The 21566-nt window shown below is 37.8% G+C and overlaps 1 protein-coding gene across 1 annotated transcript in view; it reads left to right on the top strand.

The window, feature by feature from the left end:
- Positions 1-21142, top strand: part of MTMR12 (myotubularin related protein 12) — a 34861-nt gene extending 13719 nt beyond the window's left edge. Inside the window, exons 5-16 of the mRNA XM_075136897.1 lie at positions 203-333; positions 992-1085; positions 3651-3774; positions 4966-5041; positions 6840-6946; positions 9116-9240; positions 12274-12352; positions 13991-14061; positions 15117-15289; positions 16019-16186; positions 17136-17297; positions 18335-21142. Coding sequence (XP_074992998.1) covers positions 203-333; positions 992-1085; positions 3651-3774; positions 4966-5041; positions 6840-6946; positions 9116-9240; positions 12274-12352; positions 13991-14061; positions 15117-15289; positions 16019-16186; positions 17136-17297; positions 18335-18910 — 1886 coding nt within the window. The 3' untranslated portion in view covers positions 18911-21142. The remainder of the gene's footprint in view (positions 1-202; positions 334-991; positions 1086-3650; positions 3775-4965; positions 5042-6839; positions 6947-9115; positions 9241-12273; positions 12353-13990; positions 14062-15116; positions 15290-16018; positions 16187-17135; positions 17298-18334) is intronic.
- The last annotated feature ends 424 nt before the right edge of the window (positions 21143-21566 follow it).

The following is a 21566-nucleotide window of genomic DNA, read 5'->3' on the forward strand; positions in this document are numbered from 1 at the left end:
CAGGAAGTAGTTTGAATGGGTTTAAAAGAAAAAAGTTGAGTGTATTAGCACAAGAGCTTGCCAGTCAGTTGTAGGATCCTTGTTTTGACTTACTAAAACTTGGGCTTAAATTAGTTTCTTGAGAATTTTGAAAAGTCAAGCAGGGGTAGCTTTATCAACTGATGGCAAAGTTCTGTTTTATATTTACTTTTTAATTTTGTAGTTTATGATGAGAAAAAGAAGCTTCTAACTGGACAACTGAGAAAATACCCAGAGAAGCTAATTATCTACTGTAAAGACCTTAGAGTATTTCATTTCTGCCTGAGATACACAAAAGAAGAGGAAGTGAAAAGGGTAAGTATAGTAACTTAATTTGTTTTCTTTTTTAAGCTTAGTGTTGGGTGTTTAGTTGTGGGGAGGAGGGAAGGATGAAATTCACCCTGAGAGATCCCTTAAACTTGAAGTGTTTTCTGATCATTCCCAACGGAGAGAGAAAGTAAGACTTTGATTTCTAGCTAACCTTACTCATTAAATATCATTATGTATAGCAATTAAAAGATCAGATGCTCTGGCTCTTTGAAGAAAACTGGAGCTTGAGAGTACTACATGAAATTAGATTCGGCTCAGGCAAACTTGTAAAGCTGTTCTGTTTGTGATACAATTTTATTACATTTTAGACTTCAGCCTTTTTCATATGAAAGCAGTTATTTTCCTGATAAATTGGGTTCTTTTCACAGGTTAATCTGAACTCCAAACTAGGAGTCTACCACCTTTATTTAAATAATAAGAGTAATTCTGAAAGTTGAACAGGTATAATACTTTTCATTAAGCCAAATAGGTATAGTGTCTTGCAGACAATGGAGAAGGCTTTCTAAAAGTCAGTTTTCAGCTGTTGGGAATAGAACCCATTGAACAGTTTTGTTTAAAACCTGGGAGAGGAGGGTAAAAAAATCATGTTTTTTACACTGAGAGTCTTAGTCTGTCTTTGGATTAATTTTTGGTCCTTTCCTAGATCGTCAGTGGTATAGTTCATCATAGCCAGACTCCTAAGCTGCTTAAACGCTTGTTTCTGTTCTCTTATGCATCAGCTGCACCAAACAACACAGGTAAATGTTTTTCTATTTTTGGGTTATATTTGTTGCATACTGTTAGTTCCTTAAACAGTATGGGACACTTAGCTGAATTTGTGCTTGGCTCGTGACTCTGCCCTGCTGGCAGATAGCCTCAGAAGATTCATTTTTTTCTTGTTATGCATTGTTAGACTTATTGCTAAAAATCTCTACGTTGTCTGCTGCTGGTTTCTGTGTCCCTCAGTGTAGTTGCACAGAAATTTTCCAAGCAAGAATACCATCACTGAATTGAAAACTTACTGTGATCAATATGTGCAAATGCTTTTCATGTGCTTCTGACTAGAGTGCTCTCATCTAGAAAATGTTTTGCTTATTTTATCAATGTTTTTTCTGTACTATTGCAGTGAACCAAACTTCCTGCTCTTAATTCTTAAATTATTACATTTTCAGTGGTATCTGACAGTATTTCCCTTTTTACTCTTATTTGCAAGCAGTCTGCTTCTCTCGGGCAACTGCAGAAAAAGCATAGGTTTGTATAGCAAGATTCTAGTGGACATCTGACTTCCTCTTATAGCTAATTTATTACATAATCTCCCCACTTGATCAAACTTGGCTGAATAATATAGTAAGCTGCAAAATTGAAGATAAAAAGTTGTCAGTGCACTTTCTAGCATTTCATAGTTCAGACTTCAACTGAAGTAATAGCGCTGTTTTGAACTAGGAACCTGATTCTTAGTGTACCGGGAACACTTGTTCCTTTCACAGAGGGAAGTTTTGATGTACCCAAGGTATTAATCTTATCAAAATATGTCATGGAATTACAAAATCATTGAGGTTAGAAGAAACCTCCGGAGATCGTTTAGTTGTGTTCCTGTCCATCTCTGCTTGTTTAAAGTAGGGTTAACTACAGCAAGCTTACCAGGGTCCTGTCCAGTTGGGTTTTGAATGTCTCCAAGGACTGACACTCCACAGCATTTCTGGACCGCCTGTACCATTATTTGACCATTCTCATAGTGAAAAAGTTTATTATGATGTTTAAATGGGATTTGCTGTAGTTCAGCTTGTGTGCTCTGCCTTTTGTCATGTCACTGGGTATCCCTAAGTCTAGATCCATCTTCTTTACTCCCCTCCTCTGCTTCCGTGCCCGGTGAGGTGTTTATACACACTGGAGAGATTTCTTGCTCCTGTGTGCCCCTGCTGAGCCTTCTCTTCTGCAGGCTGAATGATCCCGGCTCTCATCATATCAGGTGCTTCAAGCCCTTTAATGATCTTAATGGACCTTCACTGGGCTTAGTCCAGCAGGCCCTGTCTTGTACTGGGGAGCCCAGCACTGGACATAGCGCTCCAGGCATGGCCTCACCAGTGCTGAGCTGAGAACAACTATCACCTCATTCAGCCTGTAGGCAATAATTTTCCTAATGCAGCCCAAGAATACGTTGGCCGCCTTTGCTGCAAGGACACGTTGCTGGCTCAGGTAGTTTCTGCAGGCTTCATCTGTAACTGCTCTTCAGTTTGAACTACAAACATCAGAAAGACTGTAAGCTTTTCCAGGTAGAGATTAAGCAAATGTGAAGCCTAGTCTTTATAGCAACTTCGAAGTGTTGTGCCAGAATTCTTTCATATTTTAATAACTATCTTTAATAATAAATGCCCAGGTCTCATTCTTTATGAAGTTGTTACAGGACAAACCAAGTAGACTTCAGAAATTGGGTTTTATGCCTCTTATGGTCTGATACTCTTAAAAATCTTAACTTGTCCCTTAGAGCTCATTAATAATGTTCTGTTTCCAGCTGTAAATAATTTCATCTACCTTATCTTCTTACAGTGGAGAGTTTCAACTTGTCATTGTATCTTCTGTGGAAATTCTAGCTCTGTTTGGTATTTCTGCGTTAGCTGATGTTGCAGGATGCTTAATTTTGACGGGTGTCTAAAACAATTGGCCTTACTCCGTAAATTATATGGTGGTTATACAGGATCTGAGGCTAAATCCATCTGCTGTTTTAACTGTCGCTGAGGTGGCTAAATAGAAATGCAGGAAAAGTTCTCAGTTGAAATGATTAAGACTGAATTGCTGTAATCAATTTTCTGCTGTAATCAATTTTCTGCTCTTATCAAGTGCCTGAAATGTTCTGTTCAGTGCAAAACTCCTATCCATGACGAAAGAATGAACTTCAAATGAAATGCAATATCTGAATTGCAGAAAGGCTTTTGGTATGATTCTTAATTCTACTTTTAAGTCTATATTATTAGATGCCAGTCAGCTGCACTAGTATACAATGGTATTTGCTGCACAGCATCCTGGGGTTTAGGCTGGATGTGAGGACAGCCTCAATTGTATGGAAGTTCTGTAAGAACTGATTAGTTTCTGTAAGAGAAACTATACCTGAAGTTATTAGTTAAAGCAGTATTTGACCGAAGGTTTGTTAAAGATCAGACAGCAGCAGTGTGTCATACAAAGGCATTTTATCTTTCACTCAAGCCTTTCTGTGCACAAGAGGTTTTGCTTGCTTACCTTAATGAAAACTGACTACTTGATTTAGGAATACTTTTGTGTTAGAATTCCTGATAGTCTACAAACTTAACATTATTGATGTCTGACAGATGGAAGAAACCAAACTGTGATGTTTGATACCCTTGAGGACTGGCGTGATGAGTTGGAGCGGACCAAAGGGAATGTGAAATACAAAGCAGTGACTACCAACGAAGGCTACAGAGTCTCTGAAAAGTAAGTTTGCCCTGGTTAATAGTGAGCTTTGGATATACATCTCAGTAAGATTTGCAAAAATCAGTGCTACCTTTGATGCTGAGCATTGCACAATTGTTTAGGATTTTTTTTTTTAGGATCTGGTTTCCATTTTGATTTATGGGATACTTTCATTTGGGACCTCAGAATGTCATCTTACACACCCCCTGCTCAAGCAGGGTTAACTTCAACATTAGGTCAGGCTACTCAGGACCTTGGTCAGTCAAGCTTTGAATAGCTCTAGGGGTGGAGAATAAACCACCTTAAAATGGAATAGAAAATATGTAGGTCTGGTACCTACACTTTTGTCATACTTACTGGTTAGGACAACATTTTCTCAGTCCTGTACCTTTACTCTGGTAAAATTTCCAGTTACACGCACTTGAGATTTTCTGTTGTTTTGGTTGGGGGACTGGGTGGGGAAAGAGTAACTGGTTTAAAGTATGTCTGCAAAATGTGCTGGTGGAAGTTAAGTTGCATTGCCTTTAGTGGAAGATTAAGAGTTGTACCAGTTTAGCTAAATAGTATCTATCGGTGAACCCTTTAGGATGTATACAAGGCTTTGTGTACTACTGTTGTTTAATAGTCAAATCCTGAAATGTTTTACCTTGGAAACAAACACCAATTTTCAAAGAAGCCTTAACTATTTATTCTACAACTCTGTCTTGAGAGACCCAAGCTGAGGTTAAGTACTTATCTTTGTTGCTTCTGTGGGCCTTGAACACAAATAGTGTTGGCTGATACTTGGAAATTCATGGTATATTAAATGACACCCTTGAATTGTGATGCAAACTGCTTGCAAGGTATGGAAACAGAAGTGGTTATCTAGTAGTACAAGGGTATCTTTTGAAACAGTGAAGAGTGAGAGAACCAAGGCAGTCTTAGCAATCAGTCTTAGATGTTACAATTAAATGTAGGACTTAATTGGAAAGGCAGGGGAATGTTGCAGTGAAAATAATGAACAGTCAAGACTGGAAGAAAATACTTTATCCAGCTGAAAATAAAGGGAGGGTGTTGAGGACAGTATAATTATCTAGTAGGAAGGATTACTGTAGCTGTAAGAGTGAATATATAATCAGCTTGTGGGCTAGAACACTCACCGTCATTAAAAGGAGCTTGGAGATTGCTCTTTGTTCAGTTTTTAAGTGCAAGAAACTTTTTTTGTTATCTTAGGCTGCCTTTGTATTTTGTTGTTCCCATATGCGTTTCTGAAGAGAGTATCTTGAAGTATGAAGGCAGAGGCATTCCTGTAAGTATATATGCATGACTGAGGGTAAGAAATCTTATTGAGAAGCCATAATTTCAATGAGCATTTCAGATGTTACTGCATATTATTTTTAGAACTTGTTTTTAACAGCTCACACTTATACATAGTCATCTATAGAAAGGGAAATAGATGCTGGAAGGAGAGGTGCTCAAAGTATTCTATATTCGCCTTAAACAATGTAAAGCAAAATGGGGGTTCACAACACCAATTTACTTATATCAGATGTCTAATGTCCTGTAGTCTTCATATACTAGTCTGTCTACCCACCAGCCTGTTTTTCATGAGACTGAGTACTGACTGGCACCTAGCTGGGGCAGGATGTAGGGCTGGAAATGCTGTTTGGATATTGAAGTGAAGATGGTGAATGTGCAGGTATAGTTGAATACCTTCAGTTGCCTAGCTTTGGGTACTGGTAAGTAGTATGGCTGTGGTGATGCAGCATTTTTACAAAGCCAAGTAAGTAGCCTAGCAGAAAAACTAGTTCTACCAGTCTCAACAGAAAATGAAGTTAAATACACTGTTTTGCGCCCTGTAGCAAGTTGGCTTTGGCTTCCTACCTCATACCAGAGTTTAAGAACCAGTAAGACAGAGTAGATTAGAAACAAGGAGCAAAGTAACCTCGCTTATGAGGTCTTACCTTAGTTGTTGCCATGTCCATCAAGTTTGCCAAGGAAAACCATATTCACTTCATGCTCTTAAATTACTCACTCCATGGAGAAGACAGTGCTGTACTGTCCTGCCCAATTTGTCCTTTCAGGTAGTGAACTTCAAAATAGTTTGGTTCCCTTTTTCTCAGATAGTCAGCCAGATAAATTACAGTGGCTGTTACACAGAAAGAGAAGTGATTTTTTTTTTAATTGCATCTTGCATTGTTCAGAGTCCTTGTATAACTCTTCTAATTATTTCCAAATCCTTTTTGGGGAGCTACTGTCAAAATATTAAATGAGTTTGAGATGGCAATGAAAGGACAATGTAGTCAATTTTTCCACTTTTGATGATTGTGATGTTTCTGCATCCTTCTGAGGTGCACCTCTTGGCTGCTGTAAATTGGTAGCAGAACTCTAACTTCCTGATTTGACTTGTGTAATATTCGTGATGAAAATGATTCTGACTCCCAGTTTCAAAGCAAGTTTAAAAATCAACTTCAGAGCTTCAAGCAGTAGGTGTGAGTCAAGAAATTACATGTAAAGGGAAGGAAGACGCTTTGAGGACTGACATGCTACAAGGAATACCTCTAACTACGCAATCTGATTTAGTTGTGGAGTTCATGTTTAATATCTTATTTCATATGCTTAGATGATCCTTTATGTGTAGCTCACATGGAAAGGCGTGACAGTGTATATATTGTGAGTTATCTCAAGGCTGAACTATAAGAAGAACACTACTATATCTGTGTGGGGAAACTGAGGGCTAATATATGACTTAAAAGAGCTGTCTTGCTGTGGCGTATCTTCCAACATAATTTGGCCATAGACATTTTGATCAATTTTTTTCACCTACAAGCACAGTTGAGAAAGTAATGTTCTGATATAATCTAACATTTTATATTTCCCCGTGCCTGTATAAAGCTTAACTTAAAACTCGCAAGTGATAACACTGAGGCATGTAGTTTCAGTGCAGTTGTAGAAGTTTGCTTCTACTGATGGGTTCATTGAATACACCAAAAAATTCAATAAAGCACAGCGTAGAAAAATTTCTTGTAATCACTCAGCCACTTAAGCAAATACTTTGTACAGAACAGTTTACCAATTTTTATCACCTGGTATATGTCTTTCTGCAGATTTGGTGTTGGTCTTGCCATAACGGTGCTGCTCTTCTCAAAATGTCTGCATTTCCCAAAGAACAGGATGACAGCACTTCACAAATGCAAAAAGCCTTCTTGGATGGGTCAGTAATAGCTATTCTGTCCACAACACTTTGCTTGGTATGGACCTTGCTTCTCTTTTTCCATATATGCTATATCTTTAAGCTTGCACGCATCAGGAAACAAGTTCTAGATCTAAAAGTAGTTTTTTGTAGTGGAATGGGTTAAAGCCTGTGGCCTAGCAGCATCGGTCAGTTGTGCAGGACTGTAACATCACTGAAGGCTTATTTGCGGAAATACGTATATATATCAGATGAATCTCTGTACAAACTGTGGCTTGTTATTAGGGAAAGCAGCACCAGAGCCTGTAGGTCTTAAAGTACAGTTAAAGTATCATTAGCTGATGGGCTCATTGTGTTTGCAAGGAAGTGAAGTCTAGACTCCATCTCTAAACATGAAATTGCAAGCCAAATTCTAAATCTCTCTGAAATCTATTGTCTTCTCAGAACTAGATTTGTATTCTTAAATAACTTTAGATAAAGTGACCTAAAATGACTGAGACAATCTAGCAGTTCACTGCTAGTACTTTCAGCTGTGATGACAGACAGGACTTTCCTTCAGCTTAGTGAGCTGAATTAGCTCAGCAGTCTGAAAAATGCTGAAGTTAACATAAGGGGAAGAGCACAGCTGCCTGGCTGAGAGTTATGGCAATGACTTGTTGCTCTCTTTTTTGGGTGTCCTGGAGAGAACTTCTCTCTTAGCAGCAAGCTATTAGATCAGGCTAGTATGTGCCATTTGTACTGCTTCACCGCTACCTCCTTTCTCCTCACAGGTGGAGAACCTGTTAATCACACCAAACTAACAGGAAATATCTTGATAATGCTCTTAAAACCTCTTTTGTTTTTAAAAATAATTATACTTGCATGGGAAAGGCTTTTGACCCTTCCTGCAAATCCTCTAACGTTTCTCCCCTGAAATGGGAAGTTTACATGACTTACAGCTCTTTGTAATGCTGTTTCATAGTGTGAAAGTAAGTAGAACTAGCAGTAAGCTGTAACAAGGTATCAGCTGGTATTTTGATCTCTTGTCTGTGGCCATCTGGACTTGGGGCAGTATTGGCGGTTTTCTTTGCTATAGACTACTGGTGGTTAACCACAAATATTTAAAAATATATCTACAAATTGTCCATAAGGGTGTGTTAACGTGCCATTGTATTAGTCTGAACTCCAGCACACAGCAGATGTTTACAATTAACAGCTTCTTTTATTGAAAAAGTTGTTTAGAGCCAGATCTTCTAGCACAAATTGTTTACTTCAATTTGGAAGAAATATTGTAATTGACAAATGATTGCTTTCCCTCAATTCTCTTATCTGATGCATTTTCCGGTAGGTCTAGTAACCTGCATTTCTGATGTGGACTCCTGTAGTTCTCACTTTAAAGCAGGCTTCTGTGCTACAACATACAGGAAACAAAGTAATCTTGACCTGTCTGGGCAAGTGCCCACTAGGCTTCACTTCTGAAATTTGAGGTAGAGCAGCTTTTCCCAAATCTTGACAATAAAAAGCCACCATGACAACAGAGATACTTACTAAGCTGATGCTCATCTGAGCTCTGGAGCCTAAATGAGAAGGGACGTTCTGGGTCCAAACCAAAGCTTCATCTGGCCTGGTATTTTTAACTTTCCTCCTAGGGAAAAAAATAGCAGATACATAGGGAAGTACAAGGCAGGTATACCGTCTTGTTTGAGTTTTGTTTCTTCTTTCTTTTACTCATGTGTTTCATTACCAGACTTGGCAGCTAGGTATCAGAATGTAATTTGGTTGATAAAAGTCAAGAAAAATTATAAGTGTCTGCTGGGAGGTTTGGGTGTTTCTATCCATCTCCTCTTTCCGGATTCACCTCTAAATAGCCTGTTAGTAAAGTAATTTTGGTGTGTCTAGTGAAGACAATACTAAAGAAGCAGTAGTAAAAATCAAGTAATGCTTGTAATATTCATCACTGCACAAATATGCACAAATAGCATTTTATCAGTGTAACAGTTAAGAGCAGCAAAACTTGTCAGAAGCTTGTAGGCCAGCTTCCAGCCAGTATTTAAAAATGCATGGAGGCTGTTAGCTTTCCAGGATGTGTATCTTTTCGTCTTACAGCTGTTTTCCAAACCATGCCTATTAACTTTGTTTTCAATGATAATAGTTGGTGCACTATTTGACTTGTGAAGCAGAAGGCTTTAATCTCTCGATGATTTGATTTAGAATCTATAAGACAATTAGCAAACCTCCCTATGAACTCCTGAAGACAGATGACTTGTCAAGCAGCCTTCCATCTCTGCAAGATATCCAGACTGCATACACAAGATTTAAACAGCTGTTTTTGATAGGTAAGTCAAACTTTAGTCTCTTTGTCTCTAAAGTGACTGAGATGCAAAGCATAACAATGCTGGTTTATGTCATGAATGCAGTCCTTGTCTTGATTGGTGTCTTGCTTTTGACAGTGGTTAGAAGCAGACTTTTAAATATGTAACGGAAGGCTGTGCTTATGACTGGTGTGTTAATGGAGATTTGTAGTTCTTAGACTTATTACCTCTTGCTAAGCAGTCACAGTATCTGAAAATGACTTTTAAAGAGAGTGACTATGGAGTTCAAATTTTAGTTGGATTGAAATTTATGGGAGAGATTTTTCAATTCTGTGGTCCATTGAAATTGAATGTTAAGTGTTAACCTTTTAAGCCTTTGTGCTATGTAAAGAGCTGAGACTAAATGCTAATTAATTTTTGCCTTAGCTTTTGTAACAAACTAGTCACATCTCAAAACATGAAGCGTGAGCTTGCTTAAAATTCTGTCATTCTGGCTGTAGGGCTAAACATGACTGCTGTAAATAGTGAGTCCACTTGAAAGGAGTAAAAATGGGAGCCATGTGAAAATATAATCTAAGCTTTCAGACTCTTCTCTGGGATTTCTTAACTATTTTGCTGTCATGAAACAGTACTTTGACCTCACCTCCAGAAAAAAGCTCCACACCACTTTGCAACTGTAAATGTTGCAATAACCTCTGTCTAGTGGCATGCTGAACGCTGGAGCAGTTAACATATCGCTATTGATGTTGGACATAATGGAATTGATTATCATTGAGGATCCAAGCTTTCCCCATCAAAATCGTCTTTCAAGCAGCTACCTACTTCGCTTAATGAGGTGATCATCACCCCTGGGTGGGAATTACTGGAGCATGAGATGCTGCAAATGTGTGTGGGGATTGTTTATCCAAATGTGGCCCCCAACACATGCTAAAGGCAAACCCAGGCTTTCAAGCACAGTTGAAAAATGGGCAAAATGGGCTAAACCCTATAAATCCCTGCACCCTGCATTTGTCACCGTTAAGATACACCTAGCTTATCTTAAGCATTATAACCTAAAGGGCTCAAAGAACAGTTGCTTGTGAAAATGCACCACAAAAGCAGCTTGCCTAGCTACTCTGTATCTGTGGTATGATGTCTATCATTAATATTGGGCAAGATCATAGGCGTAATAACATTGCCATTGTCTCCAAAAAGGCTTAAGGCTTTTGTTTAAAAGTGTTATGCTTTTCTGCTCGCATAAAATTACAAGGTTTCAAGAAGATCCACATCCTCCTAGAAAATATATTGATGCATCAAAATACCTTGATTAAGCAGTAAACAAGCTGCAAGTGTTTTGTTGTGCCTCCTGTTTTGACTTGGAGATGACTTTGGCTGGGGAAGAACTGCCAGACCAAGCAATTGTTTGTAGAGGCCTGCATACAAGTGGTTGAGTCTAATTGTGGTTGAGCATGATTGAACAAAACAACCAAACAGCCACATTTAATGTGGCTACCCAACTTTTTGGAGTAAAACTCTTCTATGCTGTCCATAATGTAAGAGAACTAAAGAAAACTTCAGTATGGAATATAAATGTTATCACTATAGAAGAAAGCCTGTTATTTCTACAGGAAAAAAGACAGAAATCCTTTTTGCTTGGTATCATGGGTTTTGGGTGGTTCTGAAGGACTAGAAATTGGTACTATAATTTTGCCTTGATTCAGAATGGACAGAGGTTTTTCAAATAGTGATGGCAGACTAAATGGAACATGAGATTTGGGTGCAAGGGGATATTCTAAAACTCGGATGGAAAGAGGGTAAACTGGGGAGTAAAGGGTATCTTTCTTGAAGTACTGTAAGGTACATACTTTAAAGGGTATCATACTTAAAGGTTGGAAGTGAATTAGAAGATCTTAATCAGAAAAGATTGGAGAAAACTGCATCTAATATGAACAGAACTGACTAGGGAGCTTTGAAGATGCACTCTTAATGCTTATTTTGTGGAGAACTAGTTTCTACGGCCAGGGTGAAATGAATCAGGGAAAGAGATTTTTTTATTTTAAATGTGTATGAACAGAATGAGGGGCATAAACAGACATGGAGGCAGAACAGCTACAGGAACAAAATAGATAAATGACTGCACTTGAGGATCATAGATGCAAGCTGCAGAAAACAAGACAGAAGTGAGCATTGTTGGAAGCAGCGTATGGAGAGACATGTACAGAAACATGCAGAACTGAAGCTATCGGGGGAAGGAGAGTAAGGAAGGAGGGAAGGGTGATGTATCTCAGTTGTTTCTTAATAGTAGAACTGTTGTAGCCATTGAGCTTCAACGTTTGTGTCTTATGCAGTAAAGGTAATCTGTTCTGGTTTTAATTGACCGTATCAGCTTGCGAGAGCTTTCCAGTTTCTGAATATTGGCTTTGATAGAAATAAAAGCAATAGATATTTAGGTTGCATTTAACCAGCTACAAAAATCCTAGTGAAATCCATAAGAGTTTAATGACTTTGTGGTATTGTACTTGGCCTCCTGGTTTATCTTAGCTATTGCCTTTTTGATGTATTTTAATTCCTCTTCAGTTGCAGTGAAAACTGCTTAAAACCTTTTTCAGGTAGTCTTACATCCCATAAATTTGTGTAACCCCCTTTTAAAACCCGTTCGTGTTTCTGGTTCTAATGGTAATGACTTTCAAAACCCAGCCTCCTTATGTTAAGCTTTATATAGGTGATGCTTTACAGTCAAGGCAACTGGAACTTGCAAGAATCATCTCCTCTAATTAAACTTCTTTTCTTTTCCTTTCCCATTTTGTCAACAGATTTATTTACTTGGTTTGGTTGCTATATAAACCTACAGCATACTTTTTCTGAAAGGCTATGGTACTATAAATCTTCACTGGTGTTTGTAGGACTACTTCACTTCCTCATTTAGTTATAGGGTGTTGACCTTAACAGCGATTAGGATTTACTGACTCCTTAGTATTGGTTGTTTTATAACGGCTCATAACTGAAGAGTAATACAATGGATGGCTGTTAATTAGCACTATATAGATGTGAACAATTTTTGGTTTTGTTTTTTTGCAGATAACAGTACAGACTTCTGGGCAACTGATGTGAAATGGTTTTCATTACTGGAGAGCACAAACTGGCTGGAAATAATCAGGTTTGCTATATCTGTAACTTTCTGGGTTTAAAATTGTTAAATGCATTTGTAGTAGGTTTTCTAGCTGGTTTCTTGAAATATGACCCCCAGTAGGAAAGAAAATTAAGACAGACTTATGGTCCCATTTATATATCTTATTTCTAAAACTTGAGACAGTATTTTTACAGTGCAGGCTTGTGTTAAGCCTCCCACATTAAAGGATGTGAGAAGCAGCAGATCATTCCAATTACACTCTTCCAGCAAACCTATTAAAACTATAGACCCAGTAATCTCCCTCTTGCACTTAGTCACCTTCTTTCCAAATTGAAGAATCCTATTTGTTTCTTGCATGAAACCTACTCCGTGTCTCTGACTAGCCTTGCCGTTCTTCTCTGTACTCTCTACTTCTGTAATATCCTTTAGGACGGGATGAACTGCAGTATTCAAGATGTTAGCCCACCAAAGATTTATAAAATGACAGTTGTTCTCAGTTTTGTCCCCTTCCTCTCCTGATTGTTCCTCAAGTTCTTTTTTCTTCTCTCACAGTGAGTAAGTGTTCGAATGGTGTTGGCTAACTTAAGGCTTGTTATAGTGGAATGTTGAGGGGTTTTATTTGTTTTCAGTGTTACTTTGTGCTAGCTCTATTGTCTGCCAGTTTGTTCTGTGATCAGCTTGTTACCATGAAGTGCTTCTGCAAGTCTTCTACAGTCAGCTTCAGTTCTTTCTAGTCCTAATAACAATCCATAAGTATTGATAGTTATTCATTCCTTAATCCAGAATTCAAATGTATGTTGAGTGAGAGGTTCTAGTGACGATCGTATGTTGAGAAAGGTATTGACATAACCAAGATTACAAGTAGTTTAAAGTAAATGCTACCCCAAGTTCTTATCCTTACGTCGTTTTGAGACTGGTCATTTCCATACTTGGATCCAGTTGCTTCCTGGATCAGGCTGTCATTGGCTCTTGCAATTAGTGGTAATGCCTTCTCAGCTGTTCTAGGTGTTAGAACAAAGAATCTGACAACTCCACACTTAAAAAATAAACTGTCAGCTTGTATTAGTGACCTAAGCAGTTGCAAGAAGCCTAATTTTGTGCGAACTTTTGCTGAAAATAACCAACTTTATGAAGATTTAGGTCTAGAAACCAACAGCATTACATCTGGTTTTATGTGATCTTTAATTCCACTCGGTCTTCCTTGTGTTATGATAATCTCTGAATAAATTTTGCCTGCATGTTTACAAGATCTGATTGCTGATCCTTCCCTCTGCCTCTTAAAACCAGATTATGGGAGAAATATAGTATGTGGTAGATTAGAACATAAGTGTGGTGATGTTGGCTCTTTCCAGGATAAAGATCTGGCTCTTAGCTATTGTAATACTTTAGTGTGTGTGTGTGTGTGTGATGGCTGCTACTGATCCAGAATAAAGTATTGTATTACAAATGTACAAAGATAACAACTGGAAATGCATGACCAGTGGCCAAATAAAGATACCTCTTGAAAGTTTGCTCTTGAGGCTGAACAGTTCTTCATTTACACAAGTTGAGCATGGTTTTTGTTGTTTTAAAGGAGTAGTCAAGTTTCAGTATGACATTCTAACCCCTTTTAGGGGTAACTAATGTAATGAAAAAGTTCATTTATCTCTTCCTGTACCACAACAGGCGAGTCCTGAAGAAAGCAATAGAAGTTGCTGAGTGTCTGGAAAGACAGCATACAAACGTCCTCCTTATAGGTAAGAATTTAATGATATTATCCTATATATTTTTTAAAATTTCTTTTGAATTTCTTTAGATGTAGCTTAAGCTGTAAGTTTATAATTATGGTAGAGGCTGGTAAAATCCGTAGAGTACTCAAAGTACCAGACACCTAAATCTTTCACGCTTCTGGAAAAGCTTCCTGTAGTTAAAAAAACGTGGTAAGCATAGTTCCAGGCCAAGAGAAATATATTGTGAATGAGAAAGCTGCTGATAAATTGGCAGGAGAGTCATGCTACTTCTTGTTTATGCATTCCTGTTTCCTAACTTATTTTATTAAAGGTCTCCTAGACCTTTTGCTGTACTTTTAAGGGGGTGTGAGGGACACACCTACACACAAAGAACACGCAGCATGAAAACTTTCTAAAAGGACGTTTTTGTGTTCTAGATACACACTGAATACTATGTAGCCTCTTTGTTAAAAACACATGAAAGAATACACTTACTGTACACATCTTAAGCTGTTTGTTTCCTAGATTAAGTAAAGTAATCACATGGAAAACCAAAGTCAATGTTAAACCATTAAGCTATTTTTGGATTAGTAATTTAGTTGGGTTTTTTCCCCACACACTGCCATTTGGGGAAGAGATGTTTCTAGAAGGCATGTGAAGGGTGAAGAATGCATGTTGCATGAGGAAGCAATTTCACACCTTGTGAAAAAATGCATGCAGAATAGGAAGGGCAGGGGCAGATAGCTGGCCTGGTAGCATAGGGCAGGACAGGCAGTATGTGCATTGTGGGACACTGAAGGCGTAGGCATGAAAGTTATAGTAGTAAAAGCTTGGGTTTTGCAGGTTTTATTGTTGAAGTATTATCCTAGTATAAATGTACAAGAAACCCTATTTTTTTACAAAGGGAAGTATTGGAAACATGGATTAACTTCTCTTTGATGCTGTAACACTCACAAGAAATTGTGCGCTTCTCTGATCTTGGAATACAATTTTGTTTATGTGAAGCTAGCAATACTTTGCTTTCTTACCCAAAGTTTTAGGAATGGCTTAGTAGACAATGTGGTTTCTGTTCTCTGCTGTAGAAGAGAGTGCTACTGATCTGTGCTGTGTAATCTCTAGTCTGGTTCAAGTGATGATGGATTCATACAGCAGAACAAAGTCAGGGTTTCAGAGCCTTATCCAGAAGGAGTGGGTAATTGGAGGACATGGCTTTTTGGATCGTTGTAACCACTTACATAAAAGTGACAAAGAGGAGGTATGATTTTTTTATTACTTTCCTTACTTACTATTTAAAAGTTTACTCGGCATAAGGAGGGATTGAGATGTCAGTCCAGAAGTTCCAATTACTGTGAGGATCTTTAATTTTATGTCTTGTTTTATGGGTTGATGTTTTGTACAGTGTCACTATTTTTGCTGTTTAGAGTCAGTAACGTCTTTATAACTAAAGAGAACAAATGTAACATTTCCCTTTCAATCTTGGAGTCTTTTGAAAGACATGCATCTCATGTCCTTTCAAACTGTGTTAAATGGCAGTAACGTCCATAGAAATAGCTCAAGTGAATTGCCTATTCTTGTCACATCTAGAGTTTAACTTTATACTATCTTGCTAAATGTTGCAGTCTCACCTCTCCATTTTTGTTTATATTTTGGGAGTAGATCAGGTTGCTATACAGAATGGAAATCATAAGTGTAAACTGACTAGTTCTCATCAAGAATTGCTATAAACTAGTTTTGCTTTGCCAACTTTAAAAGGCTGCGTAGCAACAACTTTCATAGCAAGTTAATGTGTGCAAATGCAGGTTAGACAGTTGGCCAAGGGTAGCTCAGATGATACTTCAGAGTTCAGCCAAAGTTAAAGGCAGCAGCATTTCTGTAGTTAATTGCTTTCCTTAAGATTTGTATTTGGAGACACTAAATACTATAAATAGTCTGCATGGTGCAACATGCTTTTTTCTGAAACTGATGCAATATTTTCTTTACTTAGGCTCCTGTTTTTCTGCTCCTGCTAAATTGTGTTTGGCAGTTGGTACAACAGTATCCTCCAGCATTTGAGTTCACAGAAACTTACTTAACTGTCTTGTCAGACAGCCTCTATGTGCCTATTTTTAGCACTTTCTTCTTCAACTCGCAACATCAAAAAGACACTAATACGGTAAGGGTTTGTTATTCTGTGGATGCAAGGTGTTGGAGAACAGGTTTGACCAACAAGCAAGGAAAACTCAGAAAAAATAGTACCCTAGCAGCACGGTTTTCCATACTTATTTGAAGGGTAGTGCCTTGAAGGGTGAATGAGTGCAACTTTGGGTGTAAGGAGTCAAGTTCAGGACTTAGGATTTTATGATGACAAAAGGAAAATAACTCAGGAATGTATTACTTCTAATGTGTGGCTATAGGTTCATATTTATTGCTTTTCTATGAAAATGGAGCTCCTTAACCTAAGAGAAATATCCTGCTGTCCTGCCGAATTATCTACAGTTATCTACAAAATTCTTGTATAGTATATTCTGTTGTATTCCAAAATCAACATTTCCTGAACGTTGATTTACATTTGGTTCATGCGTTTCTCTAGCCTAGGAAGCTAGAAGAAATGGGAGTATCCTCTGCAAGGCTGCATAGAGACTAAAAAAAAAGTAAAGATCACTATCTTGCACATAAATAAAGCATTGATCATAAAATTGAAATTGATAGCACTGCATAACTGCAGTTAACTTTTGAAGTTTGGAGGACTTTATTCCACAATCCTAACATGCCCCCTGTGTTTGAAGAATTCAAGTATCTCTCTCCTGCCCAATTTTCAAAACTGTATTTTTTCCTTAGATTATTTGATCTTATTTTCAACTGCGAAATGCATTCTTGGAGCTGTCTAATAGCACTGTTGAAATAATATACTGTCCAAAGTTACAGAGAATAATATATAGATAACCTTTGTGTCTGTACGTACTTGCATCTAATAATGTTGTTGAGCTGTTGAATACATAGAAATCATGAGTGTTGTTGCAACTCTGTGGCCTCTTCTGTGAAAAGCCAGTTTCTTAATTTCACCTTGACTTGGCCAGAATTCCTTTCTAGCAGTATTAATTGTGACCTGTTTGTTTTGGCAGAGTGGTGAAAGCCTCAAGACACAAAGTGGTCCTTTCAGACTTCTTACTGTGTGGGACTGGTCTGTGCAGTTTGACCCCAAGGCCCAGGCTTTCCTGAACAACCCTCTTTATGCAGAGAAGCCAAAACCAGATAAAAGTCAACGGAAAACTGCACGATTCAAAGTAAGATATGTGCTGCTTAACTATTTTTTTTAAATTATAAAAATATTTTGCACAACTCGTACTTCAAACGTAGTCACAATGGAAGTATTGGTGCAAAGTTTAATTGACAAAACACATGTACACCTCAGACTCGCCTGGATCTTAAGAATACAGTTTGCACCAACCTCAGTTATAAATCACTGTTTTACAGTTGCTCTGCATAGCTGTGAACTTAGTTTTTTTTCTTTGTACTTTTGTGCAAGTGTAGTGATAACTCATGGGACTTAACATGCAGGTGAGTTGCACTGACGTGTTTGAAGTGAGTTTATTTTGTTGTTCCACAGAGTACCTAACTGAAATACGTAGCAGGTTTATAACTGCTTCCCTAATTTTGTCTGAGTGCAATTGGAGTGTGTGTGTGTGCACTTGGAAGGAGAGGGGGACCAACAACAACAAAAACTGTTGAGGGTATGAAGGATTATGGGTGGACCACCTCATTACTGGAAAGTAGCACAAATTCAGTAAGAAACGTTTGTTTGGAGTAGCCTCTTTCAGTTGCAATATCCCTGTTGGTTAAATTTTGTTCTGTACAACGCATTCTCAAGTGAGACGCTGTCAGTATGATCTACAGCATTAATCAGAGAACTCTTACACAGTGGGGTGCAGTGAGGAACCACTGGATAAAAACCTCTAAATCAAGTGCTCTTTGATTTGTGTGGCTAGCTTAAACTAAACATGGAAGTCTGTAATACTTCAATATATGCAAAGAATTCTCCTTTTTTAAAGAAAAATGCTTTATTCAGTGTTACTTCATTGCTATAGTTACAGTGTAGGGAAGGTATCTTGGAGTACCAAGTATGCTGTGTGAAGTATTTGGTGTATTAGCCATTGAAGAGTAATAGTTTTAGACTACATAGCAAAGCAGTGACTGTGTTTAAGTGATTTTGTTACTTGTAAGTATTTCTGAATACAAGTTATGTTCTTCTTCCTCTTGAGATGTTTTCTAAAGTCCCATCAATATTTATCTCAGTATATTTTTCTTTTCTTTCCTCTTAAAGCATCAACGGCAACTTTCTTTGCCATTGACGCAAACAAAATCTTCCACGAAGAGAGGATTTTTCAGGGAGGAAACAGATCATTTAATTAAAAACATTCTGGGTAAAAGAATTGGCAAGTTCATAAATTCTTCAGATGAACCTCCTAATAGCTTCAGGGAATTTTATGATAGCTGGCATAGTAAACCTGTTGACTACCACGGTCTTCTGTTACCTCGCATCGATGGCCCTGAAATCAAAGTCTGGGCACAACGGTATTTACGATGGATTCCTGAAGCCCAGCTTCATGGTGGTGGTACAATAGCCACAGCTGCCAAGATTTTGGACTTGATGGAGGAAGTGCAAAGCTTGCAGGTGAAAATGGATGAAGAACATAGTCAAGCTATTTCTGGAGATGTACATTCTGTTCCAGTGCTGAGAAATTCTGCCCGTTTGTCATCCTTGTTTCCATTTGCTTTACTTCAGAGACAGTCTGTCAAACCAGCTTTACCCACTAGCACCTGGAAAGACTTGGAAGATGAAGATGACTTGGTCAAGAGGGATGATGAATTTGTTGATCTAAGTGGTGATATGTCATAAAGTGTATATAAAGTAAAATATGAATTGTGTGTGGCTAAGCTCTGAGTTTTCAATGTTGTGCTCATAAGAAGGAATTCACTCAAGCATCTGCAGCCTGTTTAATGGGTTTGGGGGGTTAAGAAAAAGCCTTGTTTGGAAAGAACTACTTGTGATGATTAATTGAGCATATTTTGAACTTCCATTTCACTCTAACGGTATTTATTGCAGAAACACATTTTTAGCATAGGTGTAATAAAAACAGAAGTCTAGGCTGGAATAGCCATATGGCTGCTTTGTTTAAAAAACAAAAAGAAACAACAAAAAACCATTATTTTCTGATGTAAAGGTGGAATACTAAATACATACAGCAACAATCACTATCTTAACAAAATCTCTTCCTCTTATGCTAAGAGTACTAGGATTGGAAGTACTGTGACTAGGAACTCAGTATATCTGCCTTCCCCCCATATAAAATAAACAGGGAAAGATGCAACTACATGTGCATTCACAAATAAGCTTTTTACAGCTGAGGAATAAACTTGTGGTCACCAGAGGTTTTCTGTCTACTGTGGCATCAACTGATGTCATATGCTTGTCACCCTCATCTTTTCTGACAGTGTTCGTGTTTGGCTTGCAGCACTTCACCTTGCGTGGTATTATAGTAGCAGCTTGGCTGCTCTAAGCCTGTGCATGCACTTAGCTTAAGGATCAGATGCAAGAGTTTAACTACACATTTCAAATCTTATTGTGTGGCTGCTGTGCTATACGCCCTTGCTGCCTTGGAATGTTAAGTCCCAACTGCTTGTTTTTAATTGTAAGAAGTGGCCTGATTGTGAGATTCTAATTTGTCATGAGTATTTTTTCTCCTTTTAATAGAGTGAGACTTTCATTTTGACTTTCCCCAGTTGCCTTTGAGGCTTTCTGTAGCTTGCACTGAGACCTTCCACGTGGAAGGGAAGACTCTTTTTCTGTAATCCTGCAGTGAAGCTGGATTTGCAGTCTGTTGCCACTTGTCATGAGTCGGTGGTACAGCTTATGAATGTGGCGTTCATACCATATGAACACTCGCATCCTGTTGCTGGATGTTATAACAGTACCTCAGTGAAAAAAGCCATAAAGAAATGCCTGTTGACTTTGATCTACTGTGTGTATGTTTATATATAAAGCATTTTTACTGCAAATAATCTTCCTTTGTGAAGCTGAATATTATTTGACTGTCAAATCTATTTTGAACCCTTAAATTCTAGAATACCCCAAGAATGGATGCAAGTCATAAAATCAGTTACACTGAGAGGGTAGACATTGAATATTTTCTCTATTCTTATACCAATTTAGAAATCCATGCTGGAAAACTTAGGTGGTGGAGGAACTGTTGCTTAAATTGGATCAGCTCAGTGTAATCGGGGATATTAAACTGACTTACTGATGAATCACTTTACACTGAGTTGTATTAATATGTATAGCAAAAATTTATCAGCAGTCCTCTAAAAATACATTTATTTTAACATATTAAAATTTATTAATGGAGAAAGGGGGAGAGCTTAATGCAACTATGCCAAACTGAAGCTTCCCAGCTCTTGATTGCCTTAAGTCTTAGTAGTACGAGGACAATACTTGAGTTTGTAGCGTTTTATTTAAAAATACACTAGTACTTACGCTTTATTCTGTGATACATATGATCTTACAGCTAGCACTTGCTCGAATGGGCTCTCCAGCACATGTCCTTCAGACATTATTATTGTAGTTCAAGTGACTTGTGTATGCAATAATACTTTGCATGTTGAATGAGCAATGCATTTTTATGGCAAAGAAATACCTATCATTCTAAGGTCATTTGGGTTCAAGGGGTTTTCTTTAAACGCTGCCATTAGGAAAAAAAATTAAACGGATTTTTCTATACTTTTGATCAAACTGTTGTAATGTTTCAGTCATGAAGATTACATATTTATATTAAAGAATGGATGTTGGACATCTTATTTGTACATAAGTTATCAGAAGTTTATATAGAAGAGAAACATATATGTGGAATTGAACATGAGAAGACTTCTAATGTAGAGTAAATACCATTGTTGTTGGTTTTCTGCACTGTAGGATTGGAAATGTACTTAATATTTTTACTCCAGGCTTCTGTTTATACCTCCAAGTTTTTACACTGAATGCAAGCTAGAAGCTTTACAATTTTGTTTTTTTTTATACTGTCATTTCTCTCTAGTGGGCTGTTTGGAGAGTGTCAATAAAATATACTTTGACGAATTTGTCCTGAAATGAGAATGTATGTTTAAGGTCATATTTTGCAAATGATGCTTTAAATCATAGCAAACCTGACAATCTGCAGCGACAAGGCTTTTCTAGTTATGTGCTGGGTTTTTACAGACTGTTACGGGGAGGAAGCAGTGCAGTTTTGACCTGGTTACACTTATTGAGAGGTGCTGTCAGCTCAGGAAGAGGAAATTTCAGTGCAGTGTAAGAGGATGACTATGTGAAGTTACTAAGGTGGTCTGCTGAATGTCAGTATTTGGGGGTTTATTAAATACTGTTTATTTCGGTCTTAACAATGTATGTGTCTTCCCCCATTCCAAGGGAGAATGTTGTTCTTACAATATTAAACTAAGCAACTTTTGAAATCGCTGCAGCAGGGTATTTCTCAAACCAGGTGTGTATTGAGCATGGATTGGGA

Source organism: Calonectris borealis, chromosome Z (assembly GCF_964195595.1).
Source record: "Calonectris borealis chromosome Z, bCalBor7.hap1.2, whole genome shotgun sequence".
Lineage (NCBI taxonomy): Eukaryota > Metazoa > Chordata > Aves > Procellariiformes > Procellariidae > Calonectris > Calonectris borealis.